This window comes from Ornithorhynchus anatinus, chromosome X1 (genome assembly GCF_004115215.2).
Source record: "Ornithorhynchus anatinus isolate Pmale09 chromosome X1, mOrnAna1.pri.v4, whole genome shotgun sequence".
NCBI classification, from domain to species: Eukaryota; Metazoa; Chordata; class Mammalia; order Monotremata; family Ornithorhynchidae; genus Ornithorhynchus; species Ornithorhynchus anatinus.
The window spans coordinates 17290322-17311621 of record NC_041749.1 but is presented as its reverse complement, the minus strand read 5'-3'; the positions used below and the strand labels follow the sequence as shown (position 1 = coordinate 17311621).

Here is a 21300-nt window from a genome sequence, read left to right as displayed (position 1 = left end):
GGAAGGTTTCCCTCTGGGGTCCTCTCCATCCTTGCTGCTCCCTGCTGAGCCCCAGCTTAACACTCCGCCAGATCCAGATGAGATCCCACCTGGAGACAGAATTCAACCCCTCCAGGGCAGACTGAGAGACAGATCGCTTTTGTTCTCTCATGCTGCCTGGCAGACGGAACCGTCTGTGTGTGTAATGTACTCTGGCCTCGGCAGAAGGCTGGGAGACTCTCTCTCTCTAAAGACGTGGCGCAAAATGTCTGGGGTCTTACCCAACTCAGTGCATCTGGTCCAAAAGAAGTGCCTGAGCCCACCATAGCTCAACTGGAAGGAGGGCTCATTCCGCTTCCTCAGCGAGGCGCCCTTCTTCAGAGACAGGGCGGCGTGTTCCGAACAGCGGTAGGTGATGAAGCCCCACTTCTCCCCGCTGCGGGACAAATGAGAGGGCTTGGATGACCAACGGGCGGGTTACCCGGGGACCGTCTGAGGGGCGGTGCCCCCTTGCAGCTCCAGGCCCCGGCTGCTCGTCTCGGGCTGGTCCGGTACAGGCGGGCGGGCCAGGACTTGACATCAGACGCCCGAACCCCCAAGGCCGAAGGGCAGCGGTAGCCTGCGGGGCCCTGCCCCGGCCTTCCTAGCCCTGCCAGCCTCCTCCTATTGCCGTGCCAGGCCCTGGGGGAGACCCCGCTCGGGGAAGTTTTGCACCAACGTCGACCTGTTCTATTTCTCGATGGGGAAACCTATTCTGCTTGAACAGAGCCTCTGACCCTCAAGAAACTGTTGGCATCACATAGCTCTTCTTGCCTGCTCTCAAGTGAAGCCAGGACACTGTTTGCCTTTAAAGAATAAACAGTCATGTCATTCAGGTTCATAATCCTCCCAGGCGCCACCATATTTCCTTCTTCCCTCGGACCTCCGATTCCGGGAGCTCAAAGGGTCCAGCTGGCATTACTACTGGCTGGGATCTGAACCCTATCTGCGGCATTGATTGTGCGAGAGGATGAACGAAGCCCGGATCGCTGTTCAGATTCCCAGCAGCTCCGGGTGCCATCCCGAGTCTGCCTCTCACGGGGCAATGTGCCACCAGGTATTCCACTGGCACAGGAGCAAGTTCAGGCCCACTTCCCCTCCCCAGCAGGCTCAGACTCCCCCGGCTTCTCTTGACCCCTTTCTGGCACATGTCCAGGGCCAGGGAAGACAAGCAGACAAAGCGGCACGGTTTGGTGGATACAGCCCGGGAGTCAGTAGGTCATGGGTTCGGATCCCGACTCGGCCACCTGTCTGCTCTATGACCTCGGGCAAGTCACTTCACTTCTCTGGGCTTCAGTTCCCTCATCTGTAAAATGGGGAGAGACTGTGAGCCCCACGTGGGACAGGGGCTGTGTCCAACCCGATTTGCTTGTATCCACCTTAGCGCTTAGGACAGTGCCTGGCACATAGTGAGTGCTTAACAAACACCATTATTATTATTATTATTATTATTGTTATTATATGGGACTCACCTGTTATTTCTGGTCAGCACTCGACACTCCACGATCTCCCCGAACACTTCGAAGCGCCTCTTCAACTCACTTGAGCTCATGTTGCTGGACAGGTTCCTAACACACACCACCCGGCCTTCTCCCTGTTCGAGCAAGGGGGACGCACGCTTAACTGCTGCTCTCCCACCCCCTCAGACCTCTGGGGCTGCCTGGGCCATCATCCTCAAATACCGTTTTCTGCACATGCCCCTCTGCGCCTCGGAAACATCCGATGGCTTTGAGTTGCCCTTCGCGCATCCAACGCTACCATCCTGACCATTGGCTTTGAGGCTCTCTGCCTCCATCCGCCATTTTAGACATAAGTTCTCTTCATCCACGCCTTCCCAACCAGCATCCAAGCTCATCTCCTGACTTTCTCGTCGGCCTCTGGCCCCTTGCTCCCTCCCAACACATACAGGCTAGATCTAAGCTCTCCCCACTTACAAACCCCTCCTAAAAGTCTCACCTCCTCCAGCAAGTGTCTGTCCTAAATACCTGCACTAAGTGCCTGATGGGCAGGGAATGTCTATGATACTCTCCCAAGCGCTTAGAACAGTATTCTGCACATAATAAGCATTTAAATACCACTGATTGATTGACCGGCTGACCCAATTATCTCGTCTCTCTCCCAGCACTTAGTATAGTCCTTGACACAGAGCAGGGGCTTAACAAATTCCAGAAATATTATTATTATTTTCCTTGAAAAATTTCCCAAACCCTTGCGAATGCAACCTTTAGGATGCATGCATTTATGAGTCTCATGGCGGGGACGGGAACTGCGTCCGACCTGATAATCCTGTATCCACCCCAGTGCTAAGGACAGTGCTCAACAAATAGTAAGCGCTTAATAAATACCATTATATTGATAATAAAAATAACAATCCACCCTTAGCACATGTATGTAAATATGCAGTCAACTGTCCATTCCATTAATTCCACTGTTGGGAAACAATCTGTTTCCTCCATTATTTTATAAGTTCCCTGTGGGCGAGGGATGCGTCTTGGGCTTCTGTTGCATTTTGCCATACACTTAGCAGTACTAGTCAGTCAGTCGTATTTATTGAGTGCTTACTATGTGCAGAGCACTGTACTAAGCGCTTGGGAGGGCACAATAATAACAGATCTGCATTCAGATAAATCTGAATTGCTGTAGTTTACTGACTCCAAGGTGGGGAATTGACTGAGTTTCAGGACCTCAGTGTGGATTCTTTGAGTACAATCAGGGGTGTACAATCTGAGGCAATCGCCCAGAATCTGCTACATCAGGATGATGGTAATAATAACGACTAGTACTATCGTTACTAGTGTTATTGCTACTGCTATTACTGTTAATAATAATAATTATGGCATTTGTTAAGCGCTTACTATGTGCCGAGCACTGTTCTAAGCGCTGGGGTAGATGCAGGGTAATCAGGTTGTCCCACGTGGGGCTCACAGTCTTAATCCCCATTTTACAGACGAGGTAGCTGAGACACGGAGAAGTTAAATGCCTTGCCCAAAGTCACACGGCTGACAAGTGGCGGAGCCAGGATTAGAACCCAGGACCTCTGACTCCCAAGCTCGTGCTCTTTCCACTAGGCCACGCTGCTTCTTAATATTAATATTAACACTATTACTATTGTTATTACTGCGGGGAAGTCACAACTTCTCTGTGCCTTAGTTACCTCAGCTGGAAAACGGGGATTAAGACTGTGAGGCCCCCGTGGGACAACCTGATTACCTTGTATCTACCCCAGCGCTTAGAAAAGTGCTTGGCACACAGTAAGCGCTTAATAAATACCATCATTATTACAACTAGCACCACCACTGTTATCGGGAGGGATGGTTATTCTTCCTGTTGACATTCCTGTCGGCTGAGTGGTCACCAGCAGTGCGTGAGGAGGGAAAACGCACCAGAAGGACTCCATTGAGCAGGTAAATGGCAGAAAGAAAGGAAACAAGATTGACTTGTTTCAGATGATGCTGGGGAAGGGAGACTGGCACTTGTGACGGTTTTTTTGGTCTGTGTGACGAGGTGGAACGCTTCCACGCCTTGTCCCCTCCCACCCCTGCCCTGGGTTTCGGGGGTGCCACGGACGGACGTTCTGTCTTGCCTGTCTCTGCTTTTTCCACTTGCCTTCATTAACATTTACGCCGAGCCGGTTTGAACTGGCCTAACGTCAGCTCAGGCAACGTCTCCCCTGCCTGCTCGGTGCAGATGCTGGAGCCCGAATCCATCAGTCAGTGGTATTTGCTGAGCACCTACCGTGGGCGGGCCTCTGAACTAAGTGCTTGGGAGAGAGTTGGAAGACGTGATCTCTGCCCTCGTGGGACTTCTTAGGATCTCAGGGGTCACTGGAGAACAATCCCGTTTGGGCCTTTTCGGTGATTTCCGCCCCCTCCGGCAGGAGCCCTTGCTAGAGCCCCCTCATTCCCCGGTCGGCGCCGGGTGCTTCTCGTGGAAGAAGCCCCAGGTCACTTACGATGGCCTTTTCTCTCCTCTTCTCGGCCTGCCTTCGGCTTCCGTTTCTGTCCGGGCACGGTTCTTGGTTCTCACACCTGTGTGTAGACGAGGAAGGCGGAGGAGTTCACCTTTGGAGGTGGGTAAGCTGAGAGGGGCAAGGACCGTTGGTGACCTTATCACTAGATGAAGACTCCACTGAATAGAACCCAGGGGTTTTCTCCCGAGCGGACATTTTAAAAAAGTGACTACCAAAATTTTCCTCAAAACGAGACCTCCGTTCCCCCAAGGGGGCTCAACCAGTAGCAAGAAATATGGGATCTGCGGGCCTTGGTCCTCCCGCCTCTTGCCCCTGCTCCTTCCTACCCGTTCCCAACACCCCCTGCTCCAGCAGGCAAAACCTCAGAAGCTCTTGGGTTTGCCTGGGACATCCTCTCTATATCCTCTCTCTTTCGAAGCCCTCCCCATCCAAAGCCGCCCTCGACGATCCGCTCAAACAGATGGGTTCATTCAGGAAGCGTAACAGAGGTGGCACCGGAGGAGGTGGCTTGGGCTCTCGGTCACCCCGGAGATTGGTGGGAGGGAAGGTGTATGGCTCCCTGGATGTGGGGTGCTCAAGGGCTCAGGGGGGCTGAAGCCAGAAGCCTAAATGCCGGCCTGTCCTAACTGCGCCTCCGGCACCGTGGGGTTCACCTTCCTCAGCACACAGAACAGCCCGGAGGAACAAACCTCCAGATAGTGGACCAAGCTCCGCTGAGGTGACCACCCACGGTGCCTTTTCTCTGTTCCCGGCATCCTCTGTGCTGGGGAAAGAAGGCACTGGGACGGAGCTGCTGCAGCTTGGGCCATCCCAATGTGAGCCAGTAGCTTACATGGATTCTGACCTAAAAATGGTAATAATAATAATTATGGTATTTGTAAATCCTTGCCGTGTGCCAGGCACTGTACTAAGCGCTGGGGTGGTTACAAGGAAATTGGGCTGGACACAATCCCTGACCCATGTGGGGCTCACAGTCTTAATCTCCATTTTACAGATGAGGTAACCGAGGCCCAGAGCAGTGAAGTGTCTTGCCTAGGGTCACACAGCGGACAAGCGGCAAAGCCGGGATTAGAACCCAGAACTTCTGACTCCCAGGCCCTTGCTCCATCCACTAGGCCACGCTACTAGGCTCTATCCCAGGCCCTCGTACGAGTTCTCAACGGGGTGGCCACCGCTGGCACGGAAGTAACAGGGACGTTTTACGGGGTATTCCACTACAGGGGGTCTCCTGGGACACCTCACAACTCCAGAGCCGGCTTGTTCCTCTCCCGGGTCCCGGTGAATTCGAGACTCACGTCCGAGTAGCGACGTTTCAAATAAACCTCTCTGACATAAGTCAACCCGTGTCGGACCGGTACCGGACAGGGAGAGACCAGCTGAAAACCTGGCATAAAAGCGGGTGAGTGGCCACCTCAGTTTTCACTCGGGCCTCCCCAGAAATTCCACCAGTGTCATTAAGGACTAATTTTAAGAGTGCCGAAAGTCTCTGGGGGTGACCTTTAATCCAAAAGTGTGTTTCCAGACTTTCCCTGCACCCCCAGAGGAAGCCTGTTGGACGACAGGATGCTCTTTAAACAGAAGATTTTCCCGGCTTCTGTCGTTCCCCGGCTTGGGAGGGGGGTAGGAAGGGTGACGCTCCGCTAGCTGAGGCAGCGGGCTGGTAGGGACGATGGAGAGATTTCTCCAGCTGAGGGGAACGTCCGGTCACCAGGCCCGGTAAAAGACGCCGTGGAGCCTGTCTGGGGAACGAGGGTCGGTTCTGAGGACTCCTCATGGCTTCCAAGCAGGCAAAATGGTTTCCTCCCCTTGGAAGGAAGACTCTCCTCTGCTCTCTCCTTGCAGGGGCAACCTGAGGCCCCATCCTTCTCGGACTGGTAGCGGGGACAGAGAGCCAAGCCCCCGCACGGCCCGGGGGTGGGGAGAAACTGGCTAGAGAGAGAAGCCGTGAGAGGACTGTCCTTTTTAGGTTGGGGAGCGTGGACCCCCAAAGTCTGAAGACTCAAGTCCCCAGACTCAGCTCCCCCTTTTCCCTCTGCTCCCTCTGCTCCCCCTTTACCACCCCCTTCACCTCCCCTCAGCTAAGCCCTCTTTTCCCCCCTTTCCCTCTGCTCCTCCCCCTGTCCCTTCCCTTCCCCTCAGCACTGTACCGGTCCACTCAACAGTATATATTTTCATTACCCTATTGATTTTGTGAATGAGATGTACATCACCTTGATTCTATTCATTTGCCATTGTTTTAATGAGATGTCCATCCCCTCGATCCTATTTATCGCTATTGTTTTTGTCCGTCTCCCCCGATTAGACCGGAAGCCCGTCAGAGGGCAGGGGCCGTCTCTATCTGTTCCCGATTTGTACACTCCAAGCGCTTAGTACAGTGCTCTGCACATAGTGAGCGCTCAATAAATACTACTGAATGAATGAATGAATGAAGCGAATACAGGCAGGGTGAGGCAGGGTGGACCAGGGTGGATAGAGCACGGGCCTGGGAGTCAGAAGGACCTGGGTTCTAATCCCGGCTTCGCCCCTTGTCTGCTGTGCGACCTGGGGCAAATCACTTCACTTCTCTGTACCTTAATTATCTCATCTGGAAAATGGGGATTAAAGGTGTGAGCTCCACATGGGACAGGGACGGTGCCCAGCCTGATTAACTTGTATCTACCTCGGCACTCGGAGCGGCGCTCGGCACATAGGAAGCATTTAACGAGTACCATAATAATAATAATAAGGATTATTATTATTAATAAGTAGCTGCCGCCACCACGTGGACGGACATTGGCCTGACCCAGCCCATTCCCTCTCGGTTTTTTCGGTTTTAAATGAAAGGGCAGGGCTGAGACACTCCCCTATCCCCGAGGCAGGAGGAGAAAATCGTAAGCCAGACTCCCCGGAAGACCAGAGATGACTCCAGGGGACGGGGCTGGCTCTGGCGCCAGAGGAACAATCCTAGTTTGGTGCACAGGAACCCGCCGGGTCCCTTCCGGAGAACAGCGTGGCCAAGAGGAAAGAGCACCGGCCTGGGAGTCAAAGGACCTGGGTTCTAATCCCAGCTCTGCCACTTGTCTGCTGTGTGACTCTGGGCAAGTCACTTAACTTCTCTGGGCCTCAGTTACCTTATCTTTAAAATGAGGATTAAGACTGTGAGCCCCACGTGATTACCTTCTATCATCTACCCCAGTGCTTAGAGCAGTGCCTGGCCCGTAGTAAGCGCTTACCAAATACCATCATTATTATTCGAATCCCTATTCTGCCACTTGTCTGCTGGGTAGGACCTGGGGCAAGCCACTTTACTACTTTGTGCCTCAGTTACCTCATTTGTAAAATGGGGATAAAAGACCTGTTCTCCCTCCCACTTAATAATAATAATAATAATAATAATAATAATAATAATAATAATAATAATAATAATAATGTTTGTATTTGTTAAGCACTTACTACGTGCAGAGCACTGTTCTAAGCGCTGGGGTAGATACAGGGGAATGAGGTTGTCCCACGTGAGGCTCACAGTCTTCACCCCCATTTTACAGATGAGGGAACTGAGGCCCAGAGAGGTGAAGTGACTCGCCCACAGTCACACAGCTGACAAGGGGCGGAGTCGGAATTCGAACCCATGACCTCTGACTCCCAAGCCCGGGCTCTTTCCACTGAGCCCTGCTGTTTCTCTAACAGACCGTGAGCCCTCCGTGGGAAAGGGACTGTTTCCAACTTAGTCAACTAGTATCTACCCCAGTGTTTAGCACGGCTTCTGACATATATTAAGCACCTAATAAATAATACTTCTGGTACTCGTTACGTGTTTACTAAATACCACGCACTGTTCTAAGCCGTGGGGTAGATAAATACCAACAGTTGTTATTTTTCTTCTCATCACCTGTTAGGTCCTGGGCTCCCCAGCTACCCACGTGCTCTAGCTGTGTTCTTCCGATGGCAGGGAGCGGCAGGGACAATGTCTAGAGACTCTATTATACCGAACTCTCTTTAGCACCGATTACAAGCGCTCAATAAATCAACATCATGGCCTAACGGATAGATCATTCCGCAGTGTTGTATTGTACTTTCCCATTAACTTAGTACAGTGCTCTGCACACGGTAAGACTCAATAAATACGACTGAATGAATGAATGAATGAGAGCAAGGGCCCGGGAATCAGAAGGTCATGGGTTCTAATCCCGGCTCCGCCACTTGTCTGCCGTGTGACCTTGGGCAAGTCGCTTCACTTCTCTGGGCCTCAGTTACCTCATCTGAAAAATGGGGATTGAGACTGTGAGCTCCATGCGGGACAGGGAGCGCGTCCAAATGTGGGACGGGGACCGTGACCAACCCGATTTGCTTGTATCCGCCCCCGTGCTCAGTACGGAGCCGGGCACCTAGTGAGCGCTTAATAAATACCTTAATTATATCGTTATTATTATTTTTATTATTAATAGAGAAACAGCTTGGCTCAGTGGCAAGAGCACGGGCTTGGGTGTGGGTTCTGATTCCAGCTCCGCCACTTGCCTGCTTGGGTGATTTTGGGCAAGTCACTTCGCTTCTCTGTGCCTCAGTTACCTTATCGTAAGCCCCATGTGGGACAACCTGATTAGCTTGGACTTACCCAGTGCTTAGAACAGTGCTCGGCACATAGTAAGCACTGAACAAATACCAGGTTTACAAAGACCATAATTATTATTATGACTACTATTACTAATAATAATAGATATGATTGACTGATCGGAAAGTCCGAGGCTCCAGAGGCCTCACCCCTGCTCCCTCCCACCCACCCCGGCCCCCCTCCACCCACCGTCCGGCGACGTGTCCGCCGTCTCTACCTGAAAGCCCTCCGGTTGGCGGGAGACCTAGACCTGCAGCACGAAGATCCGGAACTGGATCGGCTCCGGGGGCAGTGATGCAGACCGGCTCTGCTCGCGGGGGTCCGGCGCAGGCAGTGCTGAGACTGAGGGGGGCTCGCGTACATGTCTTGGTCCTCGTCCTCCTCCTCCTCCTCGTCGTCCTCCTCTTCCCCGTCGTCCTCCTCCTCGTCGTCGTCCTCCTCCTCCTCTAGGAGAAAGCCACTGTCGCTGCTGCTGTCCTCGAACACCGTGTCGTATCCCGGGCTCTTGCAGCCGGCCAGGTCTTCGTCCTCTAGGGCGCTATCCAAGAAACCGAAGTGTTTGGTCAAGCTGGCTCGGATCTCGTGGTCTCTCAGCTGCTTACTGTCCTCCGCCGTCTCCGGGGCGCCGCGGCCGCCCCGGGCCCGGGCCTCGGGCCGGGGGGCCTCCTGGGGCCGTCCAGTCCCCGGGCGGGCCGGGGACGGCTCCCAGGACCGCAGCACTTTCCGCTGAAAGGAGCCCTCGGGTCTGAGGACCTGGCAGTAGTCGTGGTCCCCGAAGGAGCGGGAGAAGGGCCTCTTCTGACCGACCTGGGACGAGTGCAGGGCGGCTCGGGTCAGGTGGGCCAGGAGCTCGCTCCGGGCCGGGTGCTTCTTCGGGGGCTTCGTGGGGGCCGCCGCGGAGTCGGCGGCACGGAGAGTCCCGCTGGGTGGCTCCCCCAGGGGAGGGGGGGTGGGAGCCTCTTCCTTGATGGGCCTGTGGTCGATGTCCGGCTTGAACGGGTCCTCCTCCGTGGGCTTGTACGGCGGCGTGGTCGGGGGCGTGAGACCTTCCGCCCGGCACATAGAGAAAGACAGACAGGGCACGTGAGCTCGTGGACGAAGCCTTCGCCACGCAGAACTCTGGAGACCCCGGCCCGAGAGGCCTTCTCCTCCAGGAAGGCCCCCGGGCCTTCCCTCTCTAGCACTGTCGCCTCTGCCCTAGCCTTCCTCAACTCGAGCCCGGACCCCGGCGCTGGCCATTCCGAGGATCAGTGTGACCTAGAGGGGAAAAAGGCGCGGGCCTGCGAGTCAGGAGACCTGGGTTCTAATCCCAGCTCCGCCACTTGTCTGCTGCGTGGCCTTGGGCAAGCCATTTAACTTCTCTGGGCCTCAGTTTCCTCCTCCTTACCATGGGGTTGAAATAGCTGTTCTCCCTCCTGCCTCAGACCACGGGCTGTGTGTGGGAGAGGGACTGTGTCCAATCTGATTTTCCTGACGCTAGCCCGGCTCATCGCGGTACATAGTAGGCACTGAACAAATGCCACACTTATCATCATTATTACTGTCGATAATATTATTAGCTCAGCACTAGAAGGTCAGAGGGGTTCCACTCCCTTGGCAGGGCCGGCCGGGCATCTGGGAGCACCGGGAATGAACGGTACCCGGAAAGATGCTGGTGCCAGTATCCCTTCTCCCTGGGTGGGCATTTCCACCCGCTGAGTCTGGCCCAGCTGAGACTTCCATACTGCCAGTCAGTCGTATTTGTTGAGCACTTACGGTGGGCAGAGCGCTACACTAAGCGCTTGGGAGAATACAATATAACAGGCACATTCCCTGCCCACAGTGAGCTTACAGTCTAGAAGGGGAGAAAGATAGTAACGTCCGGACACGGACCTAAGTGCTGTGGGGCTGGGAGGGGGGAGCTGCTGCTTTGGAGGTCAGCGTGTGGAGTGAAAGGCCCGATCCCTAAGGACCACCGAGGAGATGTTGGTTGGGGTCAAGATGGTGGCCCAGAAGTGCAGCCTTAGTCTCCTGACCCTCTTCCTTTTGGAGGATGGTCATTTTGTAGTTTCCCTCCACCCTATGCTGGTTCCCTTTACCCCCTTCCCTGCATGCCCCTTCCACTCATCCCCTGTAGATCTGGGGCTTGGGTATCAAGCCCCCCCCCCCCCGAGGCAGCGTGGCTCAGTGGAAAGAGCACGGGCTTTGGAGTCAGAGGTCATGGGTTCGAATCCCGGCTCGGCCACCTGTCAGCTTTGGGCAAGTCACTCAACTTCTCGGTGCCTCAGTTACCTCATCTGTAAAATGGGGAGGAAGACTGTGAGCCCCACGTGGGACAACCTGATCCCCCTGTGTCTACCCCAGCGCTTAGAACAGTGCTCGGCACATAGTAAGCGCTTAACAGATACCAACATTATTACTCACCCGGTCCCTCTGCTAGAGAAGGGTGGGAAGCGCAGTGGTGAAACTCTCTCCATCTATTTCATCCTCTTCACCAGGATGGGGAGTATTAGGATCACTAGGTAAAGGGTCTCTGGTTTCTGACCAGGGCAGGAAGAAGGAATGTAGTGTGCTTCTAATACTAGTAATAGAAAAGCGGGTGGCTTAGTGGAAAGAGCACAGGTAGGGCAGTTAAGGGACCCGGGTTCTAATCCTAACTCTGCCGCTTGCCCGTTGTGTACGACCTTGGGCGAATCACACAACTTCCCTTGCCTCCGCTTCTTTATCTGTAAAATGGGGATCCAATACTTGTTCTGCCTCTGTGAGCTCCACGAAGGACAGGGACTGGGTCCAACCTGATTATCCAGTATCTACTCCGTTGCCTTCCCGGACACATAGTACGTGCCGACTAATTATTATTATTTTTATTCTAGTAAGGAGACCACCTCCCCTGACTGGTCCCGAGCCCACTCTAGTTCTCGAGGAGTGTTGAGGAAGGGTCCTCTGTGAAAACAGACGTTTGGCAGCAGTTGCAGGGCTGTCTTTGGAGTTTCCGGCTAGGATCCTTCCAGAACGCCGCCACCCTCTGCCTTTTAGATTTGACTCCCCTCCCGCAAAGGCTGGGGAAGCACTGTGGTGCAGCTCCCGGGGCCTGGACTCCACGGGGCCGGCGGTTACGGTGAGGAGGGGGCAGCTAACATGGCGGAGTGGGTAGAGCACGGACCTGAGCGTTGGAAGGTCATGGCTTCTAATCCCACCTCCGTCACCTGACTGATGTGTGACTTTGGGTAAATCACTTCACTTCTCTGTGCGTCAGTTACCTCATCTGTAACATGGGGATTGAGACGGTGAACCCCTCATGGGACAGGGACTGTGTCCAACCCAACTTGCTTTTATCCACCCCAGTGCTTAGTACAGTGCCTGGCATACAGAAACCGCTTAACAAATACCCTCATTGATATTATTATTATTTCCAAATTACCAGGGATCCCCACATGCAAGCAGATTATTAGGGGCTGCACAGATAACCTGCATATACTTAGTATATAAAGTTGTCAGTGTTGAGCTTTTAGGTAAGGCACAATATTTGGTACAGCTTGTTGCGGGCAGGGAAAGTGATTGCTGATTGTTATACTGTACTTTCCCAAGAGATTAGTGCAGTGCTCTGCACACAGTAAGCACTCTATAAATATGACTGAATAGATAAATGAATGAATGGTATAGAGGTTTCAACAGGAACCTGGAACAACGGTCTACTTAATCAACTCCTGGAATCAACACAGATGATTCCCGAGCCTTGAACTTGTCCTAACTTTAATCTGGAGCGCCCAACACCCTGAAATACTGCTCGAGTTGAGTTATCTCGCTTTATTTCCAAAAGTAGAGCAGGGTTTCTCTCACCTGCTGGGAGGAAAGCCCCTCACGTCCCATCCCTGAGTGTCTTTGTTACTTTTCCTGTCCCCTACCCGACTCTTTGCCCAAGTCGTTCCCTGGGAAATGGCTGTGCTCTAGCTGATGACATCGGGTGAGTGAATGACGTGCTCTGTAAATAGCGAAGGAGGGGTTTGTCCTGAAGACTTCCCCAAACTTTTACCTTATGTACAAGAAGGAGAAGCCAGAACTGGCCCCAGCAGCCTGTCTCAAACCCTCCTCCTCCCAGAGGAAGAGTCAGGGGGTGGACCAATAAGTGAATCAATTCTCCTGCTAACGGACAGCTCACCTGCTGTGCCACACAGCTCGACAGTCAGCACCTGCTCGAAGCTCTTCTTCCCGAAAGAAGGGTCACTAGAAAGGATGGGAGGGTAGAGAGAAGATTGCCCATTAGCACAGGATTCAGCTAATTCCCTCGGGAAGGAACTAGGGAGATTGTCCAGAATTTCCCCAGCCCCTAAACCGTTCACTGAATTGAAAGAAGAAAGGGTTTCCTGAAGAAGACAGGTGTCTTGGGGGGAAGAGGAGAACGGAGAGGAGAAAAGCAATGGCAACTTTTTGTGGAATCGTGATTCTGAAGCCCCTTGCCCCAGCTGCAGCCTCCAGCCCTTCCTCCGGGACAGCTGAAACCCTCACATCCCTCCTGATCTCCATGAAAGGGACCCCGGCTTGGGAGTGGAGCCAGTCTGAGGGAGGCTGGGGAGGGCCGGGATTTACTGAGGTCATTTAACGAGATGCTCCGAACTTACTTTTGGGACAGGGCCAGCGTGAGACATCTGGGATTTTCTGAAAAGGAAAAGGACGGGAGAGATTGTCAGACAGGGCCTGACTCCTCAAACACATTCCAGGGGCTCCTACAAAACCAGCACCCCAACATTCCCAAGGTCAGGATGGTCAGCGATCAGTGGCAGGGGGTGCCGATAACTCAGAGCATGGCAGGTTGGATTCCCAGCAGGGACATTTTTCTGGACGGGCCAGGCTGGTGTGACTGCCAGGGAAGCTGGGGACGGGGGCAAGGGGCAGCTGGCAATCGCCAACTCTTCCCCACCCAGAGAAGGTCTGTCCGCCTCCACCAGAGGGGAAGAGGGGCACGACAGGGAGAAACTCCCGTCTCGGGGGCTCAGCTTGCACTAAAATAGATGGGGACCGGCAGCAAACCGGAGATTCCTCTTGGCGAGGAGGCCGGTGAGCAGAAAGGCAGGGGAAGACCTTTCCCCTCACCAGCTTGGCCCTGGCCTCCCTTCCGGCTCCCGGCCCGTACCCTCGACCTACCCCCGGGGTGAAACCGACTGTAGATCTGGTCCTCGTCGGTCTCCCCTCCCCCGCTCTCACTGGGGCTCTCCAGAGCCGGGATCCGGAGTCCCCCGGGGAGGAGCTGGAGGCTGCCGTTGTCTGCCTCCTCCCCGCCGTCCACCTCCACCTCCGCGTCGTAGCTCGAGGGGACCAGGCCCGGCGCCGTGGGGGGCTCCGCCTGGCCTGGGGCGGACGGTTCGGAGGGGCCCTCGTCCAGGAAGGAGAGCCACTGGCTCAACTCGGGGTTCAGCCTCTTGGAGCGCCGGACGGCGAAGATGGAGCTCTCCGGCTTTCTCCCCAGCTTGGGCCCCACCGGCAGCGGGGCACCCCTTGTGGGCTTCCTCGCCACAGCTTCCTCCTCTTCCTCCTCTCCGTCGTCCTCTCCGTCCTCCTCCTCTTCCTCCTCCTCCTCCTCCTCATCTTCCTCTTCCTCCTCCAGCGGGCTACTGGCTCTCTCTCTGAACGGCACGTCCGGGAGCCGGAGGGCGAGCCGGGGGTCCGCCGCCTGAGCTCTCGCCCCACAGGCCCCGTCCTCGGCGGGCCCCTCGTCGCCCTGGCCGGCGGGCCGGAGGGGCCGGGCGCCGGCAGCCAGGGAGGCGTAGATGGGCTTGGCTAGTCGATAGGGCTTGCTGACATCGCAGAAGAGGTCTTTGGCCAGGAGCTCCCTCAGGATGGAGAACTCCGACCAGGTGGGCTTGGGCCGCCGGTCACCCGGGGCCTCCCGAGCCGGGCAGGCCGGCCGCCGCAGGGGACAGTCCGACTTGGCTCTCTTCAAAGGGGCGTCCCGGGGCTGCTGGCGATGGGGGTCCGGGTCCCGGGAGGGCAGCTTCCGCGGCGGGAGGCAGTAGGTGTGCATGTAGCGGATCAGCTCCACCACAGCACGCATCTCCCGCTCGCACCCGAACTGGGAGCTGGGGCTCGGACAGTCCTCACTGGCATCGCTCTCTTCCTCGGGACTCAGCGGTGGGGGGGGTGGGGGGGGCGGCGGGGACCGCTGCCTCTGCTGCCTGCCCCTATCCGGGGATTTAGCCTTCGCCCGGGGACAGCACGGAGCTGAGGTGAGATGCTTGTGCAGCTCGGTGCAGCTCCGACTCTGAGGCGGGAGAAAAGCGGGCTTCCTGTCCTGGTTACTGTCCGCCTGCAGAAGACAGAGAAAGAGGCAGAGAGACGCTGGATGAGGTGACCTCTGATGGCGGAGACTCTTGGCCCCGAGAGGACAGAGCCACCGCGTCTGCGCCTGCCTTGACTAGCGCTCTGGGCTCTGACCCTTGAGGCTGGGGAGAGGCCTGAGGTGGAGCCAAGATGGAGGCACCACCTCCAGGGCCATCCTGTGGCAGGCAGCGCGAAATTGGGTCTCGGGGCAGAGTTGGGGCTCCACTAGCCCCAGCCTGGCATCCCGTGTACAGGAGCCATCCGCCCCCTCGTCCTCCAGGCGGCCCGGGACGCTTCCCACAGGGAACTAGGGACTAGTCACGGCACCACGTTCTTGCCCGTTGGAGATGGCGTAGCGGATAGAGCACGGGCCTGCGAGTCAGAAGGTCATGAGTTCTAATCCCGGCTCTGCCACGTGTCTGCTATGGTGACCTTGGGCAAATCGCTTCACTTCTCTAGGCCTCGGTTCTCTCGTCTGTCAAATGGGGGTTGAGGCCGAGAGCCCCATGTGGGACAAGGACTGTGTCCAACCCTATTTGCTTGTATCCACCCCAGCTCTTAGTTACAGTGCCTGGCACATAGTAAGAGCTAAACAGATGCCGTAATTATTATTAGCATTATCATTATTTTGGCCCTGGAGCCGGGTTGCTGTTGGCTCAGCCGTGGTCCAAGCGGAGAGCAGGGCACCGTTGGGTCCCTGAGGCTCAGAGCTCCCACTCCCGTGTCGTCCCGAGGACCCCCAGGTGGATCGGGGCATGAACAGGGAGTGGGTGGGGTGGAACTGACAGGCAGCTCTCACCCTCATTCCAGGAGCCTGGCGAGAACCGGAAAAGCGGTAGGGGATGGCGGAGGAAGACGAAGAGACCAGCGGCCGAGTTGTTTCTCCTCCCTCTCCCTCCTTTCCCGCTCCATCTTTGCCCCCCCGCCCCCCCCCCCCCGGCCCTTCGACCTCCTCAGAGCCCAACCTCACCCTCATGCTCAAACAGCACAGTTGACACTGCTGGAGACACCCCTGGCCGGCTCACGACCACATATCACACACTGTGGGAAGGATGGTCCTCGGGGGCGAGGTTGGCCACTGGCCCCTTAGGCCAAGTCCGACCGAGGCAAACCTGACCCCGGAAATGGGGGGAGCCTCGCGTTGGCTTAGCGGTGGTCTCTGGCCTACACGCTCTTCCTAGGTTAAGGCAGTTAAGGAAACGGCCTCCCCAGGAGTTGTCTGCCACCTAAATTCTAGAATAGTAATAGTCACAGTAGCACTGATGATGTAATAATAAGAGTTTACTATGTGTCAAGTCCTGCCCTAAGCACAGATTGGACCCATTCCCAGTCCCACATAGGGCTCACTGTCTCAGAGGGAAGGAGAGCGGGCACTTAATTTCCAATAGTATTTATTGAGCGCTTACTACGTGCAGAGCACTGTACTAAGCGCTTGGGATGTACAAATCGGCAACGGATAGAGACGGTCCCTGCCCTCTGACGGGCTTACGGTCTAATCGGGGGAGACGGGCAGACAGGTTCCAGTGCTTAGAACAGTGCTTGGCACAAAGTAAGCACTTAATAAAAACCACTATTATAATAATGTTGGTATTTGTTAAGCGCTTACTCTGTGCAGAGCACCGTTCTAAGCGCTGGGGGAGATGCAGGGTCATCAGGTTGTCCCCCGTGAGGCTCACAGTCTTAATCCCCATTTTTACAGATGAGGTATCTGAGGCACAGAGAAGTGAAGTGACTTGCCCACGGTCACACAGCTGACAAGTGGCAGAGCTGGGATTCGAACCCAGGACCTCTGACTCCCAAGCCTGGGCTCTTTCCACTGAGCCACGTTACTTTTCCAATAATATTATTACTATTATTACTATATGATTTGCCCAAGGTCATAAGCAGCAGCTAAGTGGCGGAGGGGAGACTAGAACTCGGGTCTCCTGGATCTCAATCCTGCGTTCTTTTACTATTCATTCATTCAATAGTATTTATTGAGCGCTTACTCTGTGCAGAGCACTGTACTAAGCGCTTGGAATGTACAAATGGGCAACAGATAGAGACGGTCCCTGCCCTTAGACGGGCTTACGGTCTGATCGGGGGAGACGGGCAGACGAGAACGATGGCAATAAATAGAGTCGAGGGGAAGAACGTCTCGTAAAGACAATGGCAAATAAATAGAACGGGGCTCCGCCGCTTCCCTACGCTAACTGCTGCAAAAAATGTTCATCGTGTAAAGGGAAAATCTATGCTGGTCTCTTTGGTGAATTTTCAGGGAAACCCCTGAATGACTGACCTCCAGGCGTAGAGGCCTGAATTAAGGAATAGAGGGATTTCTTCGTCTTAAATATTCTTCTTTAATATTATTAAATATTCTTAATAGAGGAATTAAGACATGTATCGCTTTGCTGAGCAGCCTCCCCTTCAGCTCTTAAGCACTCTGGGAGTCTCTGCGGGCAAGGATTGCTTGCTCTCTCTCTCTCTCTCTCTCCCTCCCTCCCTTCAGAGCAATAAGCCTAGACCTTCAGAGGGAGAATAACCGCGGAAACTGCTGTTGGACTGTGGGTGCCTCAGCAGGAGAGAAGGATAATAATAATGATGGCATTTGGTAAGCGCTTACTAGATGCCAAGCGCCTTTCTAAACGCTGGGGTAGATACAAGGTAGTCAGGTGGTCCCAGGTGGGGCTCACGGTCTTAATCCTCATTTTACAGACGAGGGAACCGAGGCACAGAGAAGTTAAGTGACTCACCCAAGGTCACGCAGCAGACAGGTGACAGAGCCGGGATTAGAACCCACGTCCTCTGACTCCCAAGTCCGTGCTCTTTCCACTAAGCCAGCAGCTTACCTAGGAGGAAGGGGACTTGGGAGTCAGAGGACCTGGATTCTAATCCTGCCACTTACCTGCTTTATGATCCTGGGCAAGTCACTAAATTTCACTAGGTCTCAGTTTCCTCAACTGAAAAATGGGTTTTCCCTCCCCCCATACACTGTAAACTGCCCGTGTCTGACCCGATCACCTTCAGCGTGGCTCAGTGGAAAGAGCCTGGGCTTCGGAGTCAGGGGTCATGGGTTCGACTCCCGGCTCTGCCACTTGTCAGCTGTGTGACCGTGGGCGAGTCACTTCACTTCTCTGGGCCTCAGTTCCCTCATCTGTAAAATGGGGATGAAGACTGGGAGCCCCACGTGGGACAATCTGATTCCCCTGCGTCTCCCCCAGCGCTTAGAACAGTGCCCTGCACATAGTAAGCGCTTAACGAATACCGACATCTACCCCGGCCCACAGCTAACTCTTAACAAATACCACAATTAATCCCGAGGGGACTTCTACGAGGGCTTTCGGAAGAGACTCGAAACCACCACACCCCTCCAGTGCCCCCGACAGGATCTCTTGACCCAGCTCAGACATACCTTTGTGCAAGGTCTTTGGGATTTGGATTTAAGACTTCCCTGCCGCCGGGAGCTCCCCTCCCTTTGATCTTCGCAGCTCGGAGCTGTTTGGGACGGAGAGAGGAGTAACTTCTGTAGCTGTCGGGAGAAGTGAGAGGAGAAGGGTGTGACTTGGCTCTCGGCAACATCCTAACACAATCCCCTGAGTAGGGAAGCAACCTCCAAGCGATGACGACGAGGAAGTCGTCACCTTCGAGACGATTCTTGGAAAATCATTTACCAGCAGAAAGCGAGAAGGAATCCATAATCTAGGGGCCGGTCAGGAGGGATGAGTGAACATACAACAGTTCTCTGCAAACCGTCTTTTTACGCGTATCGCGGTCGATGACGACGCCACAGGAGAACGGCGTGGCTTTTCAGTGGGCTGCTTCATGGGGACCGTTGGAAGTAGTGAAAATATAGAGAGAAAAACAGGGTGGTCTGAAATGCACACCCAGGGCTCCCGTCGCAGTGCCGGTGGAGAAAAGCCAAGTAAAACGAAGGTCATTTAGATCGCACTGCCTTTTCTCTCGAGGCGGAGAGGCTGCCTCGGTTGGTGTACGCGTATTGGGGGTGTGCACGGAATGGTCTTAGAGATGCTTTCCACTTCCTTCCACTTTTCCACGAGAGAGCAGCGGGGCTCAGTGGAAAGAGCCCGGGCTTGGGAGTCAGAGGTCATGGGTTCGAATGCCGGCTCTGCCACTTGCCAGCTGCGTGACTTTGGGCAAGTCACTTCTCTGTGCCTTAGCTACCTTATCTGTAAAATGGGGATCAAAACTGTGAGCCCCACGTGGGACAATCGGATCACCTTGTATCCCCCCAGCGCTTAGAGCAGTGCTTGGCACGGAGTGAGTGCTTAACAAATACTACCATTATTATTTGGGATAAAATCACAGATACAGACAGAATGGTGTCCAACCTGGCACCAAGGGTGGGGAGGGTTGGGTGCCAGGGCCCAAAACTGGGTTTTGACTTCTACCACCAGCCATTGGGAGGTATTGAGGGCGCTCAGAAAATACAAGACTCATTCACACTCCCTCCCTCCCTCCTTCCCTCCCTCCCAGAGGGGCTGCAGGCTGGAGGTAGGACATGAGTGCTCGATTCTAGACCCTGACCCCCAGAAAGTCTTTGGCGAGTGTCCCTCAGTAGAAACTCCTGTGCACCCCAACTTGGCCACGTTGTACCAAGTAGCTCCCCTAGCCTGCGGCCTGGGAGGCTGCAGAGGGATGGAATTTGGTTAGAAATTGTGCCGGAGACTCTAAAAACTGGGAGGGAGGGGGACCACGGGAGACCCCCGAAGGAGAACATTCTGGAAGGGGGTAGAAATCCGGACATCCACTGCGCTTAGGAAGGGATGAGGGAGACTATAAGGTCATTTTTTTCAATTCAGTCATACTGATTGAGTGCTTACTGTGTGCAAATAGAGACAGGGAACGTGTCTAGGGACTGTTTTATTGTACTCTCCCAAGTGCTTAGTGGAAAAAGCACGGGCTTGGGAGTCGGAGGCCGTGGGTTCTAATCCCGACTCCGCCACTTATCAGCTGCGTGACTCTGGGCAAGTCACTTCACTTCTCTGTGCCTCAGTTACCTCATCTGGAAAATGGGGATGAAAACTGTGAGCCCCACGTGGGACAACCTGATTGCCCTGCATCTACCCCAGTGCTTAGAACAGTGTTACGCACATAGTATGCGTTTAACAAATACCCTATTACTATCGCAGTGTTCTGCACACAGTCAATGCTCAACGAATACCGTCGACTGACCGTTTGCGCGGGGGGACTCTGTCATCTTAGCCCACACCCCAGGCTCCGCTAAGGGCGAATGCCCTGAAAACGCGCTATAGCCACAGACGTGGGAAGCAACAGACGGCTTTTCGGTGAGTCACCGACTAGAATCACGCACTACGGGCCTAAGTCCCTCCCCTCCCCCCGTATCGCGCACACAAACACGGGCCACACGCAGGGATTTGGAATGATGAGGGATACTCAGACTACAGGTGGCCGGAGGATGCCTGCGGGATGAGGAAGAGGCCTGGATGCAAGAACTTGCCAGGTCAGCCGGCAAGTCGTCCGTCACCCCGTTAATACGATCCGAGCCGAGAGCCAGACCAGATCACTGAGTTATCGAGGCAGGGCTCTTTTGGCCAGACGCTCACATCTCCCTCTCTCTCCGGCTCTGCAGGCGAAGGTCCCGCAAGGGGAGGGAGTGAAGGGGATGGGAGAGCGGTAACAGGCCTACCTGAAACCTGGCAACGGGCCTACTGGGTTCCGGCAAAGGAGATGCCAGGAGCACGGACATCTGCTCGGCCCTGGAATTGCTTTTTATTTGATTTACATGATTTGAGCAGCGTGGCCTAGTGGAAAGAGCCCAGGCCTGGGAGTCACAGAACCGGGGTTCTGATCCCGGCTCCACCACCTGCCTGCTGTGTGAACTTGAGCAAGTCTTTTCATTTCTCTGGGCCTCCGTCATCTAATCATCGCCTTGATTCTATTTAGTTGCCATTGTTTTTACGAGATGTTCTTCCCCTCGACTCTATTTATTGCCATCGTTCTCGTCCGTCCGTCTCCCCCGATCAGACCGTAAGCCCGTCAGACGGCAGGGACTGTCTCTATCTGTTGCCGACTTGTTCATCCCAAGCGCTTAGTACAGTGCTCTGCACATAGTAAGCGCTCAATAAATACTATTGAATAAATACTATTGAATAACGTAAAATGGGGATTAAGAGCGCGAGCCCTTTGTGGGATAGGGACCGGTCCAACCTGATTACTTTGTATCTACCCCAGCGCTTAAAACAGTACTTGGTACATAGTAAGCGCTTAACAAGTACAATGATCATTATTCTTAATTATCATTCCTCCGTGCCTCGGTCACCATACCCGTAAAACGCGGATTAAATCCTACTCCCTCCGATTTAGACTGTGAGTCCCTTGTTGGACAGGGCCTGTGTCTGCCCTAATGAACTTGGACTCTCCCTCAGTGCTCAGTCTTCCCCAGTACTCGGTACAGTGTTCAGTACATAGT

At 54.5% G+C, this 21300-nt stretch overlaps 1 protein-coding gene across 1 annotated transcript in view; it reads right to left on the bottom strand.

Annotated features, from left to right (window-relative positions):
• Positions 1 to 21300, bottom strand: part of PPARGC1B (PPARG coactivator 1 beta) — an 81599-nt gene that overhangs the window by 9055 nt on the left and 51244 nt on the right. The window contains exons 4-11 of the mRNA XM_039910156.1: positions 18262 to 18378; positions 13698 to 14856; positions 13175 to 13211; positions 12715 to 12779; positions 8794 to 9622; positions 3971 to 4046; positions 1491 to 1612; positions 261 to 415 (exon numbers count right to left, since the gene is read on the bottom strand). Coding sequence (XP_039766090.1) covers positions 261 to 415; positions 1491 to 1612; positions 3971 to 4046; positions 8794 to 9622; positions 12715 to 12779; positions 13175 to 13211; positions 13698 to 14856; positions 18262 to 18378 — 2560 coding nt within the window. The remainder of the gene's footprint in view (positions 1 to 260; positions 416 to 1490; positions 1613 to 3970; positions 4047 to 8793; positions 9623 to 12714; positions 12780 to 13174; positions 13212 to 13697; positions 14857 to 18261; positions 18379 to 21300) is intronic.